This window comes from Pecten maximus, chromosome 18, assembly GCF_902652985.1.
Source record: "Pecten maximus chromosome 18, xPecMax1.1, whole genome shotgun sequence".
In the NCBI taxonomy this organism is placed as follows: Eukaryota; Metazoa; Mollusca; class Bivalvia; order Pectinida; family Pectinidae; genus Pecten; species Pecten maximus.
In genome coordinates this window covers 31216244-31241317 of record NC_047032.1, presented here as the reverse complement: position 1 = coordinate 31241317, position 25074 = coordinate 31216244, and the positions used below count along the sequence as shown (strand labels likewise).

The following is a 25074-nucleotide window of genomic DNA, read 5'->3' as shown; positions in this document are numbered from 1 at the left end:
TGTCAAGTCCACAGTGAATGAAGTTTACAAGATGTTGTCAAGTCCACAGTGAATGAAATTTACAAGATGTTGTCAAGTCCACAGTGAATGATGTTTACAAGATGTTGTCAAGTCCACAGTGAATGAAGTTTACAAGATGTTGTCAAGTCCACAGTGAATAAAGTTTACAAGATGTTGTCAAGTCCACAGTGAATGAAGTTTACAAGATGTCAAGTCCACAGTGAATGATGTTTACAAGATGTTGTCAAGTCCACAGTGAATGATGTTTACAAGATGTTGTCAAGTACACAGTGAATGATGTTTACAAGATGTTGTCAAGTCCACAGTGAATGATGTTTACAAGATGTTGTCAAGTCCACAAGGATCAAACATTTCTTCAGTGTTTGTACAAATCATGTCAATTACATTCATTTATAATAGTCACCATTTTATAACTTGACTGAAGCTGTTGTGTGTTTTTTTGTTTTTTTGTTTGCATCGCTATAATAAGCCTCATATGGTAGTCGGAACTCGTTAATGTCCGTATCAGATTCAGGTTTAGGATCCATTAATTATCAACAAAAAACAAAAACAAAAACTGTTTGCAAAAAAGCTATCTGAAGTAAAATAATCCAGCATTGTTCCCATTAAAGGAAAATAAAAGGAAAAGTAAATAACACAGAGGAGCAGGGTTGAAACAAAAACACACATGTATCTAACACTGGTCAGTAGTCAGACGGTGACCAGTGGTCAGTAGTCAGACAGTGACCAGTGGCCAGTAGTCAGACAGTGACCAGTGGCCAGTAGTCAGACAGTGACCAGTGGCCAGTAGTCAGACGGTGACCAGTGGTCAGTAGGTGACCAGTGGCCAGTAGTCAGATGGTGACCAGTGGTCAGTAGTCAGATGGTTACCAGAGGTCAGTAGTCACACAAAGCAGATAGAGCAGGCTACACAGTGACCAGAGGTTGTAGCCACACACCGTAGATAGAGCACGGCCAAAAAGTGACCAGAGGTTGTAGCCACACACCGTAGATAGAGCACGGCCAAAAAGTGACCAGAGGTTGTAGCCACACACTGTAGATAGAGCACGGCCAAAAAGTGACCAGAGGTTGTAGCCGCACACCGTAGATAGAGCACGGCCAAAAAGTGACCAGAGTTTGGTAGGAAGTCTCACAGAGAGATAACAGCATGGTCATAGACAATTCAATGATTTATACATTCCAGTGGTCTGACTTTGTAAAAGTTAAAAACAAAACTGTTCAAACATTCAATTTGAAATTCAGTTCATTAATGAAAATTAAATTCCAAATGACAATATAAATTTATCAATTATCATTATAAGTTTGTACCCATTCTTATACAGTCTGACTTTACCGACTTTACCTGACTTTACCAACTTTACTGATTTTACTGACTTAACTGACACTGTAGGGGACTGGGTCCATTTAGTTCAGTGTCAGCAATGACACTGGAGCATGTCGTCGTTAGGTGGATATGGTCTGATGTCACACTAAAGTCAGTGGTCATTAAAGTCAGTGGTCAGTAAAGTCAATAGTCATTAAAGTCAGTGGTCAGTAAAGTCAGTGGTCAGTAAAGTCAGGTTTCACTGTATAACAAGGATTATGTAAAAATTAAATCTAAAAATTAGTTAAATTCTGTTGATACAAAAAGAAATAAGTGATATATTATATGTACCTGTTATGTACAAATCAGAGTCGTCTATCACCATAGAAACACAGGTGTTACAAAGGACAAGAGGTATGAGGATTTTCCTGATTACTAAAGTTTTAATAACAAAATTAATTTATACAAATGTTAATGTGACAAAAACTAATCGGAGACAGAAAAAGGAATGGTGACATTAATGATGTAGCTACATTACAAAGTTGATGATGTTAGTGACAATACAGGTGACATCAAACAAACATATGGTTGTCAGGGAAACAGACAGATGAAGCATTATAAAACAGGCAGTTGTTATGGAAATAGGAAGCTCTAGTGTGCACAGGGGGATCAACTAGCTTCATCTACCTCCTCCTCCTCTTTCCTTCTCTTATCATCATCATCATCGTCGTCATCATCTACTGGTGTGGATGAGCGCTGTTCTGTCTTGATTGGATCCAGAACTTTGTAGCGATTCATGTCACGGTTGGACTTCTCCTGTTGGGAATTAGACAATAATGTATGATTCACATTGGACAAATCTGTAACTTAAAGACAATTAATACAAAGCAACTAGCAACTCAAAACAAAAGTTGTTCCATAGCGAAGAAGCAAGTTTTTAAGCAACAACATTAAAGTCATGTACCACATGTATTTAGTATTTGTTATATTACAACCAACAACAGTCATAATTCTTACACTTTCCTGGGGTACAGGAGTCCATGTAGTGTCCAATGGACAGCAGGAAAGTTCACAGCACCAACATTGGTTATATTATAAGCTAAGTTGTGTTTGGCATTCAGGGTAATATTATAGGTCATTATTCAATTCTTTTAAAAAACTAGAACAAATGTGCTAAAACAAATTTTTACTGTCAATGACATTCGACAGTAGGTAACAGCTGACCACATATGACCGTAGGTAACAGTTGACCACTGGTGCCCCTAGGTAACAGTTGACCACTGGTGACAGTCGACTAGTTAACAGCTGACCACAGAAGACAGTCGACCGTAGGCAACAGCTGACCACATATGACCCTAGGTAACAGCTTACTGACCACATGTGACCCTAGGTAACAGCTGACCACTGGTGACAGTCGACTGTAGGTAATAGCTGACCACAGATGACAGTCGACTGTTGGTAACAGCTGACCACATGTGACCCTAGGTCACTGTTGACCACTGGTGACAGTAACAGCTGTGTAATAGCTGACCATAGGTAATAGCTGACCATAGGTAACAGCTGACCATAGGTAATAGCTGACCATAGGTAACAGCTGACCATAGGTAATAGCTGACCATAGGTAACAGCTGACCATAGGTAATAGCTGACCATAGGTAATAGCTGACCATAGGTAACAGCTGACCATAGGTAATATCAGACCATAGCTATAAAGGTGACAGTTTACATTAAGGACCTTTAACTACTAGCGCTTAGAACAATTAGGTCGTGTATACTTATATCCATTGTTAATAAAGGTAACCTTAACTAGGGTTCATGCATTTAGTAGTGTTTAATAAAATTGAGGTCACATGACAATCATGTGATAACTCGCTCACATGAAACACATGATATGTGACCTCATTCCTACTTTTCTAGTGTCAGTATATATCAGATATAGTTCACCCCTGTAATCCTGGTAACAGACAGCTGTAACCAAGGTTACAGGGGAGCTGGCATGCATGTTGCCATACCTACCTTGGTGTATGGTTGTCCTCTTGGTGATCTTCTCTCATCCTGGAACCATAAGTATAAAGTTACAGACACCAGCCTGTATCTAGAGTAAATACCTGTATCTGTAGTGTAAATACCTGTATCTAGAGTAAATACCTATATCTAGTGTAAATACCTGTATCTAGTGTAAATACCTGTATCTGTAGTGTAAATACCTGTATCTATAGGGTAAATACCTGTATCTAGTGTAAATACCTGTATCTAGTGTAAATACCTGTATCTGTAGTGTAAATACCTGTATCAATAGGGTAAATACCTGTTTCTAATGTAAATACATGTACCTAAAGGGGTAAATACCTCCATATAGGTGTTCCTATGAATATCACACTGTTTGTAACTAATAATGTAATCAATTGCACCACTATATGATACTGATAGCTGTTCAAATTACCACACAAGCAGCACACTATAATACAAAGCACACCAATGTCATAGTGTAACATGCTATGAGTATAATAAAAAATCCCAACATCACTACCAGGTAGATGAATGTTCAGTTTGGAATTTATTTATTTCTATAACTATGTCAGAAAAAAAAATCAAACGTGGGTCTGTTTGGTTGATAGGGATCATTAAGAGTCTGGCTGTGAGTATTAGGCAGTCCTCATACTGACCAGACAAACCCTTTACACGAGGGGTGAGTCCTCATACATGACCAGTCAAACCCTTTACACGAGGGGTGAGTCCTCATACTGACCAGTCAAACCCTTTACACGAGGGTTGAGTCCTCATACATGACCAGACAAACCCTTTACACGAGGGTTGAGTTCCTCATACTGACCAGTCAAACCCTTTACACGAGGGGTGAGTCCTCATACATGACCAGACAAACCCTTTACACGAGGGGTGAGTCCTCATACATGACCAGACAAACCCTTTACACGAGGGTTGAGTCCTCATACTGACCAGTCAAACTCTTTACACGAGGGTTGAGTCCTCATACTGACCAGCAAAACTCTGTACACGAGGGTTGAGTTCTCAAACTGACCAGACAAACCCTTTACACGAGTGTTGAGTTCTCAAACTGACCAGTCAAACCCTTTACAAGAGGGTTGAGTTCTCATACATGACCAGTCAAACCCTTTACAAGAGGGTTGAGTCCTCATACATGACCAGACAAACCCTTTACACGAGTGTTGAGTTCTCAAACTGACCAGTCAAACCCTTTACAAGAGTGTTGAGCCCTCATACTGACCAGTCAAACCCTTTACAAGAGGGTTGAGCCCTCATACTGACCAGTCAAACCCTTTACAAGAGGGTTGAGTCCTCATACATGACCAGACAAACCCTTTACAAGAGGGTTGAGTCCATCATACTGACCAGTCAAACTCTTTACACGAGGGTTGAGTCCTCAAACTGACCAGCCAAACTCTGTACACGAGGGTTGAGTTTTCAGACTGACCAGCTAAACACTGTACACGAGGGTTCAGTTTTCATACTGACCAGCCAAACTCTTTACACGAGGGCTGAGCCCTCATACTGACCAGCCAAACTCTTTACATGAGGGTTGAGCCCTCATACTGACCAGCCAAACTCTGTCCACAAGTGTTAAGTTCTAATACTGACCAGCCAAACTCTGTACACGAGGGTTGAGTCCTCAAACTGACCATCCAAACTCTGTACACGAGGGTTAAGCCCTCATACTGATCAGCTAAACTCTTTACACGAGGGTTGAGTCCTCATACTGACCAGCCAAACTCTGTACAGGAGGGTCGAGTCCTCATACTGACCAGCCAAACTCTTTACAGGAGGGTCGAGTCCTCATACTGACCAGTCAACCTCTTTACACGAGGGTTTAGATTGTGAACAGACCCGTGTAAGGTTGTTTAACCTTGTAGAACCTCTCCACAGGTAGAAAATACATCCAAACATGTGCCATCCATTTTGTAATACTCATAACAATTATAACAAAGATTTTTTCTGGATATATAAAGCACAGCACAGTTTCACAAAATTAATTAATACAAGCAAAAAATAAAACCTCTTCCATATCAAAGAAAAATTAGAGCCAATATGGAGTCCCTTACACAGATACCGTGCAGCAGGTAAAACAATGGTACAATTTGACCCTAACATATTTTTTCGTATGATGATTGTCAACATATTATATTATGTGGACACTTTCATCCCATTTCTCCCAAGAGCATTTCCATCCCTCCTGTCATAGCCTTGCTAAAATTTGAAAGATGTAGGCTGTGTCTGTGAAAGGGGCTCAAAAACTGGGCAAGCAGAGTTTTCAATTCAAAACATAACAAGTTTCACAAGAAATTCACAAAATGAAAAATAATGAATTCTAATAAATGAGAATTTGAAAACTTGAAGATTGTTTAGTATCTCATACATTTACATTTGAGTTCCAATATTTTCAAAATTAGACTTTAGTTCAGAAATCTGGAGTTTTTTGTCAGGGACAATCAAAACCAAGGTACATGCAGTACAACTGATAATTTGTACACATTAACCTTGTGTAAGTCTAACAACTGATAATTTGTACACATTAACCTTGTGTAAGTCTAACAACTGATAATTGGTACACATTAACCTTGTGTAAGTCTAACAACTGATAATTTGTACACATTAACCTTGTGTAAGTCTAACAACTGATAATTGGTACACATTAACCTTGTGTAAGTCTAACAACTGATAATTTGTACACATTAACCTTGTGTAAGTCTAACAACTGATAATTTGTACACATTAACCTTGTGTAAGTCTAACAACTGATAATTTGTAGATGTTAAGCTTGTGTAAGTCTAACATTGATACTAGATGATTGTGTGATTCTGTGGAAACTGCCACCAATGTTATCTTACCTGATCATAGCCATGGATATCTTCCTGTAATCAAAAGATATAAAATTCTTTATATTAAACAGGTAAATAATTATATTTACAGTTAAATAACTATATTTACAGTTAAATGATTATATCTACAGTCAAATAATTATATTTACAAACAATGAAATAGAAATAGAAAAAGTCTATTTCAAAAAGGTCATACACAAGAAAGGTGGAACCTTGTAATTCATCGTATAGTCCCATGGCCGACAATGAAGGTACCTGTACAGAAGGAACAAAGGGCAATAACTCCGTACATAATAGGATGCACTAGAGTAGAGATATCAACGTGTACGCCTCTCCGCAGACAAAGGCAGTAACTCTGTACTTAATAGGAACAAAGGGCAATAACTCTGTACATAATAGGATGCACTAGAGTAGAGATATCAACGTGTACGCCTCTCCGCAGACAAGGGCAGTAACTCCGTACTTAATAGGAACAAAGGCAGACAGACTGATGGAGAGTAAATCTTTAAATATAAAGTATTACAAGAAAATATATAAGGTTTAGTAACCCAATCCACATCAGGTTTTGACCTCTGACCTTGGTATATTCGTGATCTTCATCAGAAGGGCCACGGTTTATCTCTAAAGGAGCCAGGTGATGATGAGCAGGTGGAAGTAGCTCTTCCTGTAAGAGGACAGATTAGGACACAAGAGGTCAAGATAGAGGACAGATTAGGACACAAGAGGTCAAGTTAAAGGTCAGAGTAGGACACAAGAGGTCAAGTTAGAGGTCAGAGTAGGACACAAGAGGTCAAGTTAGAGGTCAGAGTAGGACACAAGAGGTCAAGTTAAAGGTCAGAGTAGGACACAAGAGGTCAAGTTAGAGGTCAGTGTAGGACACAAGAGGTCAAGTTAAAGGTCAGAGTAGGACACAAGAGGTCAAGTTAGAGGTCATAGTAGGACATAAGAGGTCAAGTTAGAGGTCAGAGTAGGACACAAGAAGTCAAGTTAAAGGTCAGAGTAGGACACAAGAGGTCAAATTAGAGGTCAGTGTATGACACAAGAGGTCAAGTTAAAGGTCAGAGTAGGACACAAGAGGTCAAGTTAAAGGTCAGAGTAGAACACAAGAGGTCAAGTTAAAGGTCAGAGTAGGACACAAGAGGTCAAGTTACAGGACAGATTAGGACACAAGAGGTCAAGTTACAGGACAGATTAGGACACAAGAGGTCAAGTTAAAGGTCAGAGTAGGACACAAGAGGTCAAGTTAAAGGTCAGAGTAGGACACAAGAGGTCAATTTAAAGGTCAGAGTAGGACACAAGAGGTCAAGTTAAAGGTCAGAGTAGGACACAAGAGGTCAAGTTAAAGGTCAGAGTAGAACACAAGAGGTCAAGTTAGAGGATATATCAGTAACAAGAGGAGATATTATCGTATAGAAATCCAGTTAAGTTAACAGGACTGACAGATTACATTTAGTTTGAAAACTTTGTCCCTTCCTCTATAAACAATGCTTTTACCTCAACTTCCTCAGCCTTGACCTGGTCAATAGGAAGGTCAGTTTTGGTGTCCCGGGTTTCCTTGACCTCCTTCGCACCCCTGGTTGACTTGTTCTGGTTCTTGGCTCGGAAAACATCAGAGTCATCTGAAACATAAAAAGTTAGAATGAAGCTTCTATGGATATACTAATTAGGATTGATAGGATCTGTCCCAAAGGATGACAAACCCCTGTGTTAGTCTATAATGTCCTAGGTACACTAATTAGTGCTGAGGATTGGTAAAAAGGCTTACAAACTCCTGTGTTAATAATTCTATAATTTCCTGGATACCCTAATATAATTAAGTCAGTCTTGAGGATATGTAGGATTTGTCTCAATGGGTGGCAAACCCCTGTGATTTGATGTAAATACATTTTTATCAGTAGTTGGTATTGAACACTTTGTACTGAAAAATCAACACTGTTTCAACCTTTAATAATCTGTAGCTTTGACCTGCTCAACCTTGGCCCATTTATATGACCTTGACCCCTACACTTGACCCTGACCCTTACACTTGACTCCTCACTGACCTTCTGACAAGATCATGTAACATCTATATCTGACCAACATTTCAAAACAACGTGTTTAATTATCTTCATCATTCAATGTGACCTAAAACATCATACTGACCTTGATCGTAGTCGACCTGGCGAACTCTCCTCTCCGGTGTACGCTTATGTTTCACTGCTTTCTGGTGCACATCTTCATGCGCATTTTGTATTTTTCGGCGTCTGGAAAAATAAGGGATATTTAAGGGGTTAAAATACAAGCTTTCAGGGCCCTTACACTACTACATCATCAAGTCCCACCTCAATACAGTAGAGTATTGCCACATGACTCCTGTTGTGATCCCCAAAGAGTCAGTTTAGTATGACATAATAACATCTTCATAACCAAATAAAATAGTTGTCCTCTGAGTGCTTCAAATATTCAGCATTCCGCTGTGAGTACTAAATAAAAGATTTTAAATCTCTTATACACATTGTAGTTATGATTTTGTTGTTTTTTTACTTTAAAGATATCTTTTGAAATTCTTTAAAATCAGAGTTAACAGAAGAACCAGCATTAATACATCAGAATACTAGTGACATGACCTACCTGAGGTTGGTCTCGGGGTGACTGGCCACCGACTGGTTAGGGGAGGGCTTGCTGATAGGTGGCACTGGGTTGTATTTACTGTTTAAATAGTAAAGACATGTAGACTTATTAGCACTAAAGACATGTAGACTTATTAGCACTAAAGACATGTAGACTTATTAGCACTAAAGACATGTAGACTTATTAACAGTTCTGACCACCTGTAGTAGGGTATATACATGTAGTGTAATATGTTTGTTAACTGTATTAAAATTGATGATTCTGCAAAATTGAAGAGAACAGATTATTTGTAGACAAATATTTTCTGAAACAGTATCTTGACTCTTGAGACAGATTATACCGGGTAGGAAATTTGTCAGGCTATCTTCCAGAAAATAAATCAATCAATCAATCAATCAATCAATCAATCAATCAACCAATCAATCAATCAAAAAATAAATAAATAAATAAATAAAAAATGATGGCCTAATTTGACAGTGATGCATGACCCAGTACCCCACAAACAGAACAAGATGCTGGCACAACAGGTAACACTGGTAATACAGGTAACACAGGTAATACAGGTAACACAGGTCATCCAGTAATACAGGTCATACATATTATTGAACTCTCTTTTAGAACCTAACCCGTCTTATACATCATGTCTCAATGAAGCAAAGCTATCGCTCCGACAAGAGGATGAAACTACATGGTATAGACAGATGTGGAACGATTCTGGTAAAGACAACGGTAATAAACTTAGGACCTACCGAACGTATAAATATAGTCTAGCTCCGGAACCTTATGTGACTTTGATCATGAATTATAAACATCGACAAACCTTAACCAAATTTCGTTGTGGCAATTTGAACCTTAAAGTAGAGACGGGTCGGTATTCTCATCCTGTTACGCCTTTACAGGAGAGAAAGTGTACTTTATGTCATTCAGGCTCTATAGAAGATGAAACTCATTTTCTCATAGATTGTGACTTTTACTCAGATTTGAAACTTTCTTTATACAACAAAGCATTATTTTATTTACCAAATTTCACAAATCTTGATTCTTCAATCAAATTACAATTTCTTATGCAAAATGCGAGCTTACAATCCACGTTAGCATCGACATTATACAACATGTACAGACGAAGATTATGTTTTAATTTTGTTTAATATGTACATTATCATGTATTTTTACCCAAATATGGAGGTTATGTTACTACACTGGTAGTTTTTACTAATCTTGCAATTTTAGATAAGTCGAAGTTGTGTTCTTAAATCCTAAATAAATTTAAGAAGATACTTGATATTCTTAACAGGTACAATTTTTTAAGTGTCTCGTAAGCCAAATATGGCTGGACATTTTTTACTCTAATTGGTATTTTTATCTATCATGACTGTGTTTTTACCATGTTGTAAAAATGTGTGACACTCTAATAAATAAAATATTGTATTGTATTGTATTGTATTGTATTGTAACACAGGTAATACAGGTAACACAGGTAATACAGGTAACACAGGTCATACATGTAACACAGGTAATACAGGTAACACAGGTAATACAGGTAACACAGGTAACACAGGTCATACAGGTAACATAGGTAACACAGGTCATACAGGTCATACAGGTAATACAGGTAACACAGGTAATACAGGAAACAGGTAATACAGGTAACACAGGTCATACAGGTCATACAGGTCATACAGGTAATACAGGTAACACAGGTAATACAGGAAACAGGTAATACAGGTAACACAGGTCATACAGGTCATACAGGTCATACAGGTAATACAGGTAACACAGGTAATACAGGTAACACAGGTAACACAGGTAATACAGGTAACACAGGTAATACAGGAAACAGGTAATACAGGTAACACAGGTCATACAGGTAAAACAGGTCATACAGGTCATACAGGTAATACAGGTAATCAGGTCATACTGGTCATACAGGTCATACAGGTAACACAGGTCATACAGGTTACACAGGTATCACAGGTAACACAGGTCATACAGGTAACACAGGTCATACAGCTAATACAGGTCATACAGGTCATACAGGTCATACAGGTCATACAGGTAACACAGGTAATACAGGTAACACAGGTAATACAGGTAACACAGGTAATACAGGACCTATCACAGGTAATACAGGTAACACAGGTTAATGCAGGTAATACAGGTAATACAGGTAACACAGGTAATACAGGTAACATAGGTCATACAGGTAACACAGGTCATACAGGTAACACAGGTCATACAGGTAACACAGGTAATACAGGTAACATATGTCATACAGGTAATACAGGTAATACAGGTCATACAGTTAATACAGGTAATACAGGTAATACAGGTAATACAGGTAACACAGGTCATACAGGTAACACAGGTAACACAGGTAACACAGGTCATACAGGTAACACAGGTTTTACAGGTCATACAGGTAATACAGGTAATACAGGTAACACATGTAACACAGGTAACACAGGTAATACAGGTAACACAAGTCATACAGGTAATACAGGTCATACAGGTCATACAGGTAACACAGGTCATACAGGTAATACAGGTAACACAGGTCATACAGGTCATACAGGTCATACAGGTCATACAGGTAACACAGGTCATACAGGTAATACAGGTCATACAGGTTATACAGGTAATACAGGTAACACAGGTCATACAGGTAATACAGGTCATACAGGTAACACAGGTAACACAGGTCATACAGGTAATACAGGTAACACAGGTTATACAGGTAATACAGGTAACACAGGTCATACAGGTAACAATCTTCTTTCACTGTCCTGCACACATGTTTTGTATGTATCGGAACTGGACTGGACTGAATGCTGGTGACCAGGTCGCTCAAATGGTTTGAGCTTGCTGAAATACTCAACACAAAAAATACTGCATGACATCACAGTTCACTAAAATATTCAACACAAAAAATGCTGCATGACATCATAGTTCACTAAAATATTCAACACAAAAAATGCTGCATGACATCACAGTTCACTAAAATATTCAATACAAAAAATGCTGCATGACATCACAGTTCACTAAAATATTCAATACAAAAAATGCTGCATGACATCACATTTCACTTAAATATTCAACACAAAAAATGCTGCATGACATGCTCACTAAAACATACTACATAAAACACTAGCATCATCTACCTCATAACAAGAGATCCTAAAGGGACCGACGGTATCCATAATAGGGTGATCTTTATTTAGGTCCAACATTTAAAAACAAGAACTTACTTGTAAAATCTGAGGAATTAAGATCTATCGGAAACATTCAGAGAAATAGTGATAATAAACTCTAACTTTTAAGTGTTGAATGTTAAAACTTTAACTTTCATAATTAAAAATGGCCACAGGTCAGCCATTTCTTCATGATCTCAGGACCAAAGGGAACCTACAAATTAAGTTAAAGAAATGGATTGATTACGGTCAAACAATGGACAGACCAGACAATAACAGCCACCATCTAATGAGGAGGGGCTAAAACTACACAGACACAGCTCATTTATATATCCAATATATAACCTAGCTCACTAAAACTACACAGACACAGCTCATTTATATATCCAATATATAACCTAGCTCACTAAAACTACACAGACACAGCTCATTTATATATCCAATATATAACCTAGCTCACTAAAACTACACAGACACAGCTCATTTATATATCCAATATATAACCTAGCTCACTAAAACTACACAGACATAGCTCATTTATATATCCAATATATAACCAAGCTCACTAAAACTACACAGACATAGCTCATTTATATATCCAATATATAACCAAGCTCACTAAAACTACACAGACACAGCTCATTTATATATCCAATATATAACCAAGCTCACTAAAACTACACAGACACAGCTCATTTATATATCCAATATATAACCTAGCTCACTAAAACTACACAGACACAGCTCATTTATATATCCAATATATAACCTAGCTCACTAAAACTACACAGACACAGCTCATTTATATATCCAATATATAACCAAGCCCACTAAAACTACACAGACACAGCTCATTTATATATCCAATATATAACCTAGCTCACTAAAACTACACAGACACAGCTCATTTATATATCCAATATATAACCAAGCTCACTAAAACTACACAGACACAGCTCATTTATATATCCAATATATAACCTAGCTCACTAAAACTACACAGACACAGCTCATTTATATATCCAATATATAACCTAGCTCACTAAAACTACACAGACACAGCTCATTTATATATCCAATATATAACCTAGCTCACTAAAACTACAGACACAGCTCATTTATATATCCAATATATAACCAAGCTCACTAAAACTACACAGACACAGCTCATTCAGATATACAATCACAGCTCACTTATATATCCAATATATAACCTAGCTCACTAAAACTACACAGACACAGCTCATTTATATATCCAATATATAACCTAGCTCACTAAAACTACACAGACACAGCTCATTCAGATATACAATCACAGCTCACTTATATATCCAATATATAACCAAGCTCACTAAAACTTAATGCAGCCTAAAACCCTGACACAATGCTATACCACATGCAGTTCACTAGACGTTACGGTTATGTCCTACGGTACAACACTATAGTGAATGTATTTATCAGTTAATCTTGGAATTATTTCCCATCAGGGATATTGTATGTGTTAGAAATGTCAAGTCACATCATTTATAGACCTACTTTTGACAAACTAAAAAATTACTTTAAACAACAAATTTTGCGTTGCTTTTCCTGTTGAAATACTTGGATTTTTAAAATCATACATGACACCAGATTTTATCCTGATAATACCTATTACCAACACATGTCTTTAGTAAACTTTGTATGATCAGGACTGTTTACACATATATAACACCTTCTTAATGTAAATTTACTTAAACCAATGAATTCTCTTACATTATTGACAAATGTCAGGTGATGTAATTGTGATAGTTTGTTCAGTGTAATGGTGAGATAATGTGGAAGTGAAAAGGTGAAATTGGGGGGTTGGGGGGTTGGGGGTTTGGGGTGTGGGGGCGGGGGGTGAGGGACAGGGGAAGGGGAGGTGAGAAGGGGGACGGTGAGTGACGGTCACAAACTAGTCAAGAGTGAGAATAACCAGGTGATACATGACCAGTTATAATTATAGATATATCTTACACAAGTAAAAATTCCTTTATATTGCCAAAATCCCTACACAGGCCAACAGCAAAGACAATACACGCATATTTTGAAACTGGAGCCCCAATTTAAACACCAAAGATTAAATTTTCCATCCAAACTCATACTGTTAAGTAATATCTTGGAAACCAATGCATGCTGGGTAATGAAGTTTATTTGGTAAGTGAAGAATGCACAAGGTATAACCAAGTACGTACCCGATAAGTAAAGCATGCTGGGTAAATAAGGCACTCTGGGTAAGTGAAGCATGCTCACAAAAACAAAGCATGCTGGGTAAATAAGGCACTCTGGGTAAGTGATGCATGCTCACAAAAACAAAGCATACTGGGTAAATAATTATGGCATTCTGGGTAATAGAAGCTTGCTAAGTTAGCAAAGCACAAATCATGCTGGGTAAGAGAAACATGCTGGTGATACAGCACTCTGTGAGGTGTGTTGAGAGAATTACCTTGTCCAGGTGGTGGGCCTAGAGCTGCTGTTGAGAAAGGACAATACAGTATAGTAGGAAACAATATATGATACAATATTGTCTACAACCTTCATACAATATACATAGTCTGGAATGTATCACAAACTAGAAAACACCATGTCATACATGCAGGTAATTATACTGTTACACAGATAATGAGTTACATACAATGTATCAGATACCACACATGTATAAAGTCTTACTTTAAACAAGCCATCAAAAATCATTAATTGGATTAAATACAATGTACATCATATGTATAACACAACTTACAATGTATGACAAATATTGTAACACACAATAAAATGAATTGTTTACTGTGAACAACACATGAAGTGGTCAGGACAATAGTACTGTCACATCAGAATTATCCAGGACATGACGTTATGACACTAGTACTGTCACATCAGAATTATCAAGGGCATGACATCATGACAGTTGTACTGTCACATCAGAATTATCCAGGGCATGACATCATGACACTAGTAATGTCATGTCAGAATTATCCAGGACATGACATCATGACACTAGTAATGTCACATTAGAATTATCCAGGACATGACGTTATGACACTAGTAATGTCACATTAGAATTATCCAGGGCATGACGTTATGACACTAGTAATGTCACATTAGAATTATCCAGGACATGACATCATGACACAATGCCTAGACCACATTAATGACACATTGTCACTGTGATATCAGAATTAGCCAGTAGACCTTAATTTTTATATCAAAATATAACAACTGGACAGCTCATTATGACATCAGTAATGATCTGATGTCATGGCATTGTTGTACAGTGATATACATTTAGTGACATTGATGATACTGAAAAACTCAATAACTGTCAGAATTTTTTTTTTTTTTTCAAATGGTTGATGGGATCTCACTGATATGATTCGTGAGATTTAAAAACAAATTCCAGAATTAAAACCATTTTTAATGAATTAATAAATCTCAAAAAGTTACACAAATACATAGTAGTGATAACAATGCTAGTCATGTGACACATGGGTGACACATGTATGCGACACATGGGTAACACATGTATGTGACATGTGTGTGACACATGGGTGACACATGTATGTGACATATGGGTGACACATGTATGTGCCATGTGTGTGACACATGGGTGACACATGTATGTGACATGTGTGTGACACATGGGTGACACAGGTATGCGACACATAAGTGACACATGTATGTGACACATGAATGTGACACATGTGTAACAAACACCACATACTCACAAATCAGACAACAGTGACAAATGTTTAATTACTTAACAAAACATGAAGTTGATTCCACACAGATTTCAGCGATTGTTTTTACCAAAGTTAAATTTATGGATACCTGACCAATCCTATATAATGTAACTCTGACAAATTAAACATATTTGTGATTTCTATTGCGCTGACTGAAGCTTACAAACTGGTGTTAAATCTATCTGAGTGATCTACCATATCAAATACCTAGCACAACATGCATATGTAATTTAATTCATTAAAGCTTAAAACATCAACTCCATGATCTGCGCTGTGTACTCGGTAAGCTTCTTCTTCACCAGGACAACATACCATTTATATCTATTTATCCTGCAACTGCCACCGCATTGTCGGAATACACCCACCGTATATATTTTTGCTGTATACGGCAGTGACGGAAAACAGCTGTATTTTGGAATCTTAGCACATGCGTCAGTTCGACTGACCTACTTCAAAGTTAAACTACGTTTAAAAGGCGAACATATTTCTGTCATTTTTGACACCGTTTCACTTCAAAATGATTATTTTTATGACTGTTGCAGGATAAATAGAATACATGGTCAGTGTCTTAAAATATAAGCTGTATTTTTGGCTCGCCAAGGCTCGCCACTTTTGTCTTTCTTTACCCTCGCCAAAATACAGCTTATATTTTAAGACACTGACAAGGTTAAAAAAATCACCAAAACACTCCAAAGTTTTAATGAGCTCACATACATTGATTACTACTACAAAAAGTTTGGAGCAATTCATACTACACTTGTAAAATTGGAAGAAGCCTTTCTATGATGTTTTACACAGTTTAGTCTGTTTTTTTTTAATTCTTAACAATTTAACAGAGAATATTGGGGAGGGGGGTTATGTATGGTAAAGATTTCAATCTTTCATTGTCAACATTTCAAATCTTAATGGATACAGACCTTTTTTTCACTTTAAGTTTTATTTTCGAGACACTATTAATACATAATACATCAATGATATAAACCTCAAAAAATTTACTTTTTTTGACCAAATTTATACAATTAATGAAGAAAACATGCAGATCTGTTTTACTGAAATATAATTTGACAAATCTTAAAGTCAGGTATTACAGCATGCAGATCAGTACTAATCCAGGTATCTAAGACTAGAAAGACTGAATAAGACAATTGTAATACTAATTACACAATAAAAAATAATAGCAACAATTTTAAGTGAAACAAAATACATTTACATGTACAAGCGAGAATGTTTCCATAACAGACTTCCAGGATTTTTAGAACTAAAGCTTCTACAATTTGAAAAGATTTATGTAGGCTTCATATTAGAGTTACTTCCCCTTATTACAATATTTTGTAGATTTTATTATCATACATTTTACTACTGTACTGTTATCATCGTCCTGTCATTAATAAATTCTCACCCATATCTAACCAGGTTAACCAAGTATCTACTCCTCACCCATATCTAACCAGGTTAACCAAGTATCTACTCCTCAACCATATTTAACCAGGTTATCCAAGTATCTACTCCTCACCCGTATCTAACCAGGTTAACCAAGTCTCTACTCCTCACCCGTATCTAACCAGGTTAACCAAGTCTCTACTCCTCACCCATATCTAACCAGGTTAACCAAGTCTCTACTCCAAACCCATATCTAACCAGGTTTACCAAGTATCTACTCCTCACCCATATCTAACCAGGTTAACCAAGTCTCTACTCCTCACCCATATCTAACCAGGTAAACCAAGTCTCTACTCCTCACCCATATCTAACTAGGTTAACCAAGTCTCTACTCCTCACCCATATCTAACTAGGTTAACCAAGTCTCTACTCCTCAACCATATCTAACCAGGTTAACCAAGTCTCTACTCCTCACCCATATCTAACCATGTTAACCAAGTCTCTACTCCAAACCCATATCTAACCAGGTTAACCAAGTATCTACTCCTCACCCATATCTAACCAGGTTAACCAAGCCTCTACTCCTCACCCATATCTAACCAGGTTAACCAAGTCTCTACTCCTCACCCATATCTAACCAGGTTAACCAAGTCTCTACTCCAAACCCATATCTAACCAGGTTAACCAAGGCTCTACTCCTCACCCATATCTAACCAGGTTAACCTAGTCTCTACTCCTCACCCATATCTAACCAGGTTAACCAAGTATCTACTCCTCACCCATATCTAACCAGGTTAACCAAGCCTCTACTCCTCACCCATATCTAACCAGGTTAACCTAGTCTCTACTCCTCACCCATATCTAACCAGGTTAACCAAGTATCTACTCCTCACCCATATCTAACCAGGTTAACAAAGTCTCTACTCCTCACCCATATCTAACCAGGTTAACCAAGTCTCTACTCCTCACCCATATCTAACTAGGTTAACCAAGTCTGTACTCCTCACCCATATCTAACCAGGTTAACCAAGTCTCTACTCCTCACCCATATCTAACTAGGTTAACCAAATGTCTACTCCTAACAAATTATGTTCTTTGAAAAACTGCAGTATTTTTCCCTATGCTATAATTGCTGCTAATGTTTTGAAAAAGCTGCAGTCTATTTTCTATACATGGTTTTTGCAAAATTATACTTTGGAAAGGCAGGAGGACATATCATTTTTCAAATTTTTCCATTGATGCTGATGCTTTGAAAAAGGTGCGGGCTATAGTTTTTATATCATAATTACTGTTAACGCTTTGAACTGGTCATTTACTAAACAATAAAGGACTTTATGTCAATAAAGAGTGAAGTTATATCTATCCTCTGGGCCAGTCAGAGATGACGGAATCCTAATCATACACAACTTTTTCATTGTTAGCAGCTAATCGGCCTAAAACTCGGGTAAAACAACCCGACAGATCAAAGTGGACTTAATGAAGGAAACATGCTGATTGACATGCTGACTAACATGCTAATTGACATGCTTTGTGTTAATCCTGTAAATAAAGTATGTACCATAAATATCCTCATAACTAGAGGATAAATGGTAGAGATGGGGGAATGTTGTTAGAGTCAATAAGTCTGACAGATTTCCTGTCAGGGGAGGTTAGTTAATTACCCACAGCTATGTTGTGTCGACATGTTTGATCATTCCTTTGATAACATACAGTTAACAGTATAATCTTTTATACAGATATTGTTTACAGATATATACATATTGTTTACAGAGATATACATATTGTTTTTAATCTGTATCACAATAAGAAAATATTTTATAGTAAGCTTTCAATAGAAATGTATTTGATGAAAAGATAGACAGAATTCTGGGATCATATTATAAGTTTTTGTTTGTGTCATGCAATATATCTCAATATCATGCTACACAAGGCCATGCAAGCATACACGACAAAATCTTAAAATTTTATCATAGCTGTAACATTCTAGTCTACTGTACAGTGTAACAACACTTGTACCATGCATCTTTTATAATAAATTGCCATCACCATGCACCCTCTAAATTTAAAATTTACTTGTTAATGTATCTAACATCTAATCAAACTTAGCCACCACCATGCAACTTTTCAATGTTATCAATAAAATTTAATATGAGAATTTGGGTGACTAAAACATGAGCCCATCCATGATAGGTTGATGTTATATAACCCATAGCTGTATAGGTTAGTGGTTAATGCATGATTAGTTGTTACCATGGCAACCTTCATGGGTAACATGTGATTAGTGACTGAAATATGTTGGTGGTTACCATGGCAACATTTGGTGTTAGATTTGATTAGTGACCATGCAGTGCTTGGCATTCTAATTACAATGGTAACATTAGAGTTTATAAATGTAAGTAATTGCCTAAGTGATTACCAGTATTTCGTTTATATCATTCACCATGGCAACTCTTGAGTATATATTGAAATTTGATCAGTTAGCCATACTTTTAGTTACCATTGTAAATGTTTATGTTAATTGATAGAGTAGTTTGGTTGCCTGTACATTTCACCCTGAAAACATCTGAGGTTATATTAATTAATATTTATAACTACTGTAGCTAGCACTTTGTTTTAAGTTACCATGGTAACCTTTAGCAAAAATATATAACTACAATGAAAATCATGAAAATCACTGTAATATCATTATTCCTATTCCAAATTATACAAATATATATTTTTATTTATTCAATTGTCCAAGGTTTACCAATGGTTACCATGACAACTAACAAGCTGTGTAACTTTGCGTAATTCTACAATAAACAGAATCCCCACTATACATTATGACTAGCTCCTATGGGTTTTTACCTGAAGGGGTCTTGCCATAGGTAAGCACTAGGTGGCAACCTGCAAACAAGAAACCGATCATCGAATATCAAAGTGAGGCTACCACTTACTCAGTTTGATGGAGATGATTGGATGGTTTCTATATGGTGAGGGAATTGTATGAAAACATGTTGACAAATTCAGATCAATATACGACATCAGTATTGAAAAAATGAATTAAACATGCCGTGAAGTAAAACTTAAGATTTTGTCTATAGAACTGTCAACATATTTCCTTTGGTAGAATTAATGGCCACAAACAGTGATAAATATGTGGATAACTTCAAACAACAATGTGTAAAGGGTGACAAATTGTAACCAAAGGGAGGTAATTATAAATCAGTTCATGCACAGTGATAAATTAAAATTCATACACAGTGATAAATTAATGTACATGTGTAGTTTCAACTTAAGTCGTATAAAAAATGAATCTTTTCAACTGAAAGGGAGAGGATTTAAGATTGGAATGTGACTGGAAATTATTTCAAACAAGAGAACATGAGAAATAACTTTGTGTTACTTCGACTTGAGGAAATAACTGTGTTTCAGTTTAACTAGGGGAGATAACTGTCTGTCAGTTTAACTGGGGGAGATAACTGTGTATCAGTTTAACTAGGGGAGATAACTGTGTGTCAGTTTAACTAGGGGAGATAACTGTGTGTCAGTTTAACTGGGGGAGATAACTCTGTGTCAGTTTAACTGGGGGAGATAACTGTGTGTCAGTTTAACTGGGGGAGATAACTCTGTGTCAGTTTAACTAGGGGAGATAACTGTGTGTCAGTTTAACTAGGGGAGATAACTGTCAGTGTCAGTTTAACTGGGGGAGATAACTGTGTGTCAGTTTAACTAGGGGAGATAACTGTGTGTCAGTTTAACTGGGGGGGGGGGGGGTAACTGTGTGTCAGTTTAACTGGGGGAGATAACTCTGTGTCAGTTTAACTAGGGGAGATAACTGTGTGTCAGTTTAACTAGGGCAGACTACTGTGTGTAAGTTTACCAAGGGGAGATAACAACGTGTCACTTTAACTAGGGGAGATAACTGTGTGTCAGTTTAACTGGGAGGGGGGGGGGGGGGAACTGTGTGTCAGTTTAACTAGGGGAGATAACACTGTGTCAGATTAACTAGGGGAGATAATTGTGTGTCAGTTTAACTGGGGGGGGGGGGGGGGGGTAACTGTGTGTCAGTTTAACTGGGGGAGATAACTCTGTGTCAGTTTAACTAGGGGAGATAACTGTGTGTCAGTTTAACTAGGGGAGATAACTGTCAGTGTCAGTTTAACTGGGGGAGATAACTGTGTGTCAGTTTAACTAGGGGAGATAACTGTGTGTCAGTTTAACTGGGGGGGGGGGGGGTAACTGTGTGTCAGTTTAACTGGGGGAGATAACTCTGTGTCAGTTTAACTAGGGGAGATAACTGTGTGTCAGTTTAACTAGGGCAGACTACTGTGTGTAAGTTTACCAAGGGGAGATAACGTGTCACTTTAACTAGGGGAGATAACTGTGTGTCAGTTTAACTGGGAGGGGGGGGGGGGGGGTAACTGTGTGTCAGTTTAACTAGGGGAGATAACACTGTGTCAGATTAACTAGGGGAGATAATTGTGTGTCAGTTTAACTGGGGGGGTAACTGTGTGTCAGTTTAACTGGGGGAGATAACACTGTGTCAGTTTAACTAGGGGAGATAACTGTGTGTCAGTTTAACTAGGGCAGACTACTGTGTATAAGTTTACCAAGGGGAGATAACTGTGTGTCAGTTTAAATAGGGGGGGGGGGGGGGGTTGTAACTGTGTGTCAGTTTAACTAGGGGAGATAACTGTGTGTCACTTTAACTAGGGGGGGGTGGTAACTGTGTGTCAGTTTAACTAGGGGAGATAACTGTGTATCAGTGTAACCAAGAGAGTTAACTGTATGTTTAACAAGGGGAGATAACTGTGTATCAGCTTAACCAAGGGAGTTAACTGTATGTTTAACTAGGGGAGATAATTTTTTGTCAGTTTAACTAGGGGAAATAACTGTGTATCAGTGTAACCAAGGGAGTTAACTGTATGTTTAACTAGGGGAGATAACTGTGTAGGGGGGGGGGGGGGGGGTGGGTGGGTAACTGTGTGTCAGTTTAACCAAGAGAGTGAACTGTATGTTTAACTAGGGGAGATAATTTTTTGTCAGTTTAACTAGGGGAAATAACTGTGTGAGGAGAGTAGGGGAGATAAGCGAATTCACTGCAATGAAAGGAAGGGTAATGTGTTTTTATTACGCTTGAAATTTTAAGTAGAAATCAAGAGAATTACTGAAGCCAAAAGATAGATGAAAATCTATCAAATAAGGATAATAATTGTAATTATATTTCACTAATAATAGATCGATATGTATTATACGCATTATGTACAATATACAAAAACATATATATATGAAGAGAGATAAAATGGTATGGAACATATATCTAGGACAAAGGATGCTAAATCAAGCTAGGAAAGATCCTTTAGGACACCAGGACAGATCATCATTATAGGACAGACAAGACAGGACAAGGAACAGTACAAAAGGCAGATCGAGCCTGTAACAACAGTAAATCAAAGTAACTTCTATCATACAGGATTTCTTTATATAACCTGTAGAAACATTTATTGTGTACAGGTATAAATGTATGTGTGCAATTACAGGTACCCTGTATATGTATGTAAGTACAGGTACATTAAATATGTATGTAAGTACAGGTACATTATATATGTATGTATGTATGTAAGTACAGGTACATTATATATGTATGTATGTAAGTACAGGTACATTATATATGTAAGTACAGGTACATTATATATGTATGTATGTATGTATGTATGTAAGTACAGGTACATTATATATGTATGTATGTATGTAAGTACAGGTACATTATGTATGTATGTAAGTACACAGGTACATTATATATGTATGTAAGTACAGGTACATTATATATGTATGTAAGTACAGGTACATTATATATGTATATATGTAGTAAGTACAGGTACATTATATATGTATGTAAGTACAGGTACATTATATATGTATGTATGTAAGTACAGGTACATTATATATATATGTATGTAAGTACAGGTACATTATATATATGTATGTAAGTATAGGTACATTATATATGTATGTAAGTACAGGTACATTATATATGTATGTAAGTACAGGTACATTATATATGTATGTATGTATGTATGTATGTATGTATGTATGTAAGTACAGGTACATTATATATGTATGTATGTAAGTACAGGTACATTATATATGTATGTAAGTACAGGTACATTATATATGTATGTATGTAAGTACAGGTACATTATATATGTATGTATGTATGTAAGTACATGTACATTATATATGTATGTATGTATGTAAGTACAGGCCTGGGTAGCAACACAAAAATTCTGACATAGGATTTTTCCAACACTTAGCACAAAAACTCTAGCATATGTGGATTTCGAGCTGATGACAGCAGTAAACATCCATCTTCTGTCATGTTCTACAGCAGGAGACATTGGAATATAAAACTTCATGACCACACCACAATTCCTGGATTAAGGCAAATAAATATCTCCATCCCCCAGCTAACCTATTCATATCAAACCAACATCAAACTAAATTCTAAAGACACTCAGTCTGACTACAATACAAGTAATAAATATCTCCATCCCCCAGCTAACCTATTCATATCAAACCAACATCAAACTAAATTCTAAAGACACTCAGTCTGACTACAATACAAGTAATCGGAATCAAGAGAAAACCAGATAGTAGAAATTTTAATGAAGATTGGTTTTATAACCATGAATATTGATGAAGAAACAGGAATATCTGAATACATAAAAGTCCTCGCCTTCCTAAATGTGCAATGACACCCCCCCAAAGTTTCTGGATTAGATGGTGACAGGATCTTTACCACAGATGAGACTACCATTGTGACAAGGAGAGTTTATAATATGAGTCCCATGTCTACAGACACCTGCTCACAACCTCTAATGAGATGCTTACCCCGTCCCATAATAGGGATTGGTTATGAAGTTGGGAAGGTCATAACGCCGACAACTGTAGGGGCAGTGTTTGAATACTTGTTGGGGTGGGACAGCTACGTAGAATTCCTCTGGCTGGAAGTCCGATGGTTTTGTTATCATGTCCCCGTTCAGATTGTAGACACTGAAACAATGTCACACAGTGCCTTTATACAACATCATGCAAATCTTAGCCACAATTATAATGCTGGGTTTTCTATAGCCCAAATCTCCACGTCTTTTTTCAGAGGTTTGAAGCAAAAAGGCTGTATCAATCGTTCATAGAAATTCCTATAGTGAAACAAGTTTCTCTATCAAGTTCATTGTCAGGGTGCCTGTTTTCCTCATTTTATCACATACATCTCTGAAACTTTAATATACCAAGAAATCAGTATAAAACTGTCTTCTACACCATGCAAGATAATTGCCATATAATATTTATATATCACTGCCATATTCAATATTTCACAGCCATACTTACTATTTCACTGCCATACACACTGATTCACTGCCATACTCACTATTTCACTGCCATACTCATTATTTTACTACTATACTCAAGATTTCATTGCTATATTCACTATTTCACAGCCATACTGACTATTTCACAGTTTTACTCACTGTTTCACAGCTTACCTCACTATTTCACCTCACTTTTTCATTACTACATGTATACTCAATATTTCACTACTATACTTACTATTTCACTGCCATACTCACTATTTCACTGCCATACTAAATATTTTACTGCCATACTCACTATTTTGCAGCCATACTCACTATTTTGCAGCCATACTCTATATTTCATTGTCATATTTCAATATTTCACAGCCATACTCACTATTTCACTGTCATACTCACTATTTCACTGCCATACTCACTGATTCACAGCCATACTCAATATTTCACTGCCATACTCACTATTTCACTACTATACTCACCGATTCACTGCCATATTCAATATTTCACAGCCATACTCACTATTTCACAGCCATACACACTGATTCACAGCCATACTCACTATTTCACTGCCATACTCACTGATTCACAGCCATACTCAATATTTTACTA

The 25074-nt window shown here is 37.0% G+C and overlaps 1 protein-coding gene across 5 annotated transcripts in view; it reads right to left on the bottom strand.

The window, feature by feature from the left end:
• Positions 1–25074, bottom strand: part of LOC117316068 (doublecortin domain-containing protein 2-like) — a 107340-nt gene that overhangs the window by 15290 nt on the left and 66976 nt on the right. For 3 of the 5 annotated variants that reach the window (XM_033870545.1, XM_033870547.1, XM_033870549.1), the window contains exons 6-15: positions 23987–24148; positions 19961–19999; positions 14443–14469; positions 8791–8868; positions 8323–8423; positions 7675–7799; positions 6758–6844; positions 6190–6213; positions 3341–3379; positions 2012–2140 (exon numbers count right to left, since the gene is read on the bottom strand). In XM_033870545.1, coding sequence (XP_033726436.1) covers positions 2012–2140; positions 3341–3379; positions 6190–6213; positions 6758–6844; positions 7675–7799; positions 8323–8423; positions 8791–8868; positions 14443–14469; positions 19961–19999; positions 23987–24148 — 811 coding nt within the window. The remainder of the gene's footprint in view (positions 1–2011; positions 2141–3340; positions 3380–6189; positions 6214–6757; positions 6845–7674; positions 7800–8322; positions 8424–8790; positions 8869–14442; positions 14470–19960; positions 20000–23986; positions 24149–25074) is intronic. The other 2 variants (XM_033870546.1, XM_033870548.1) reach the window with 2 other exon arrangements.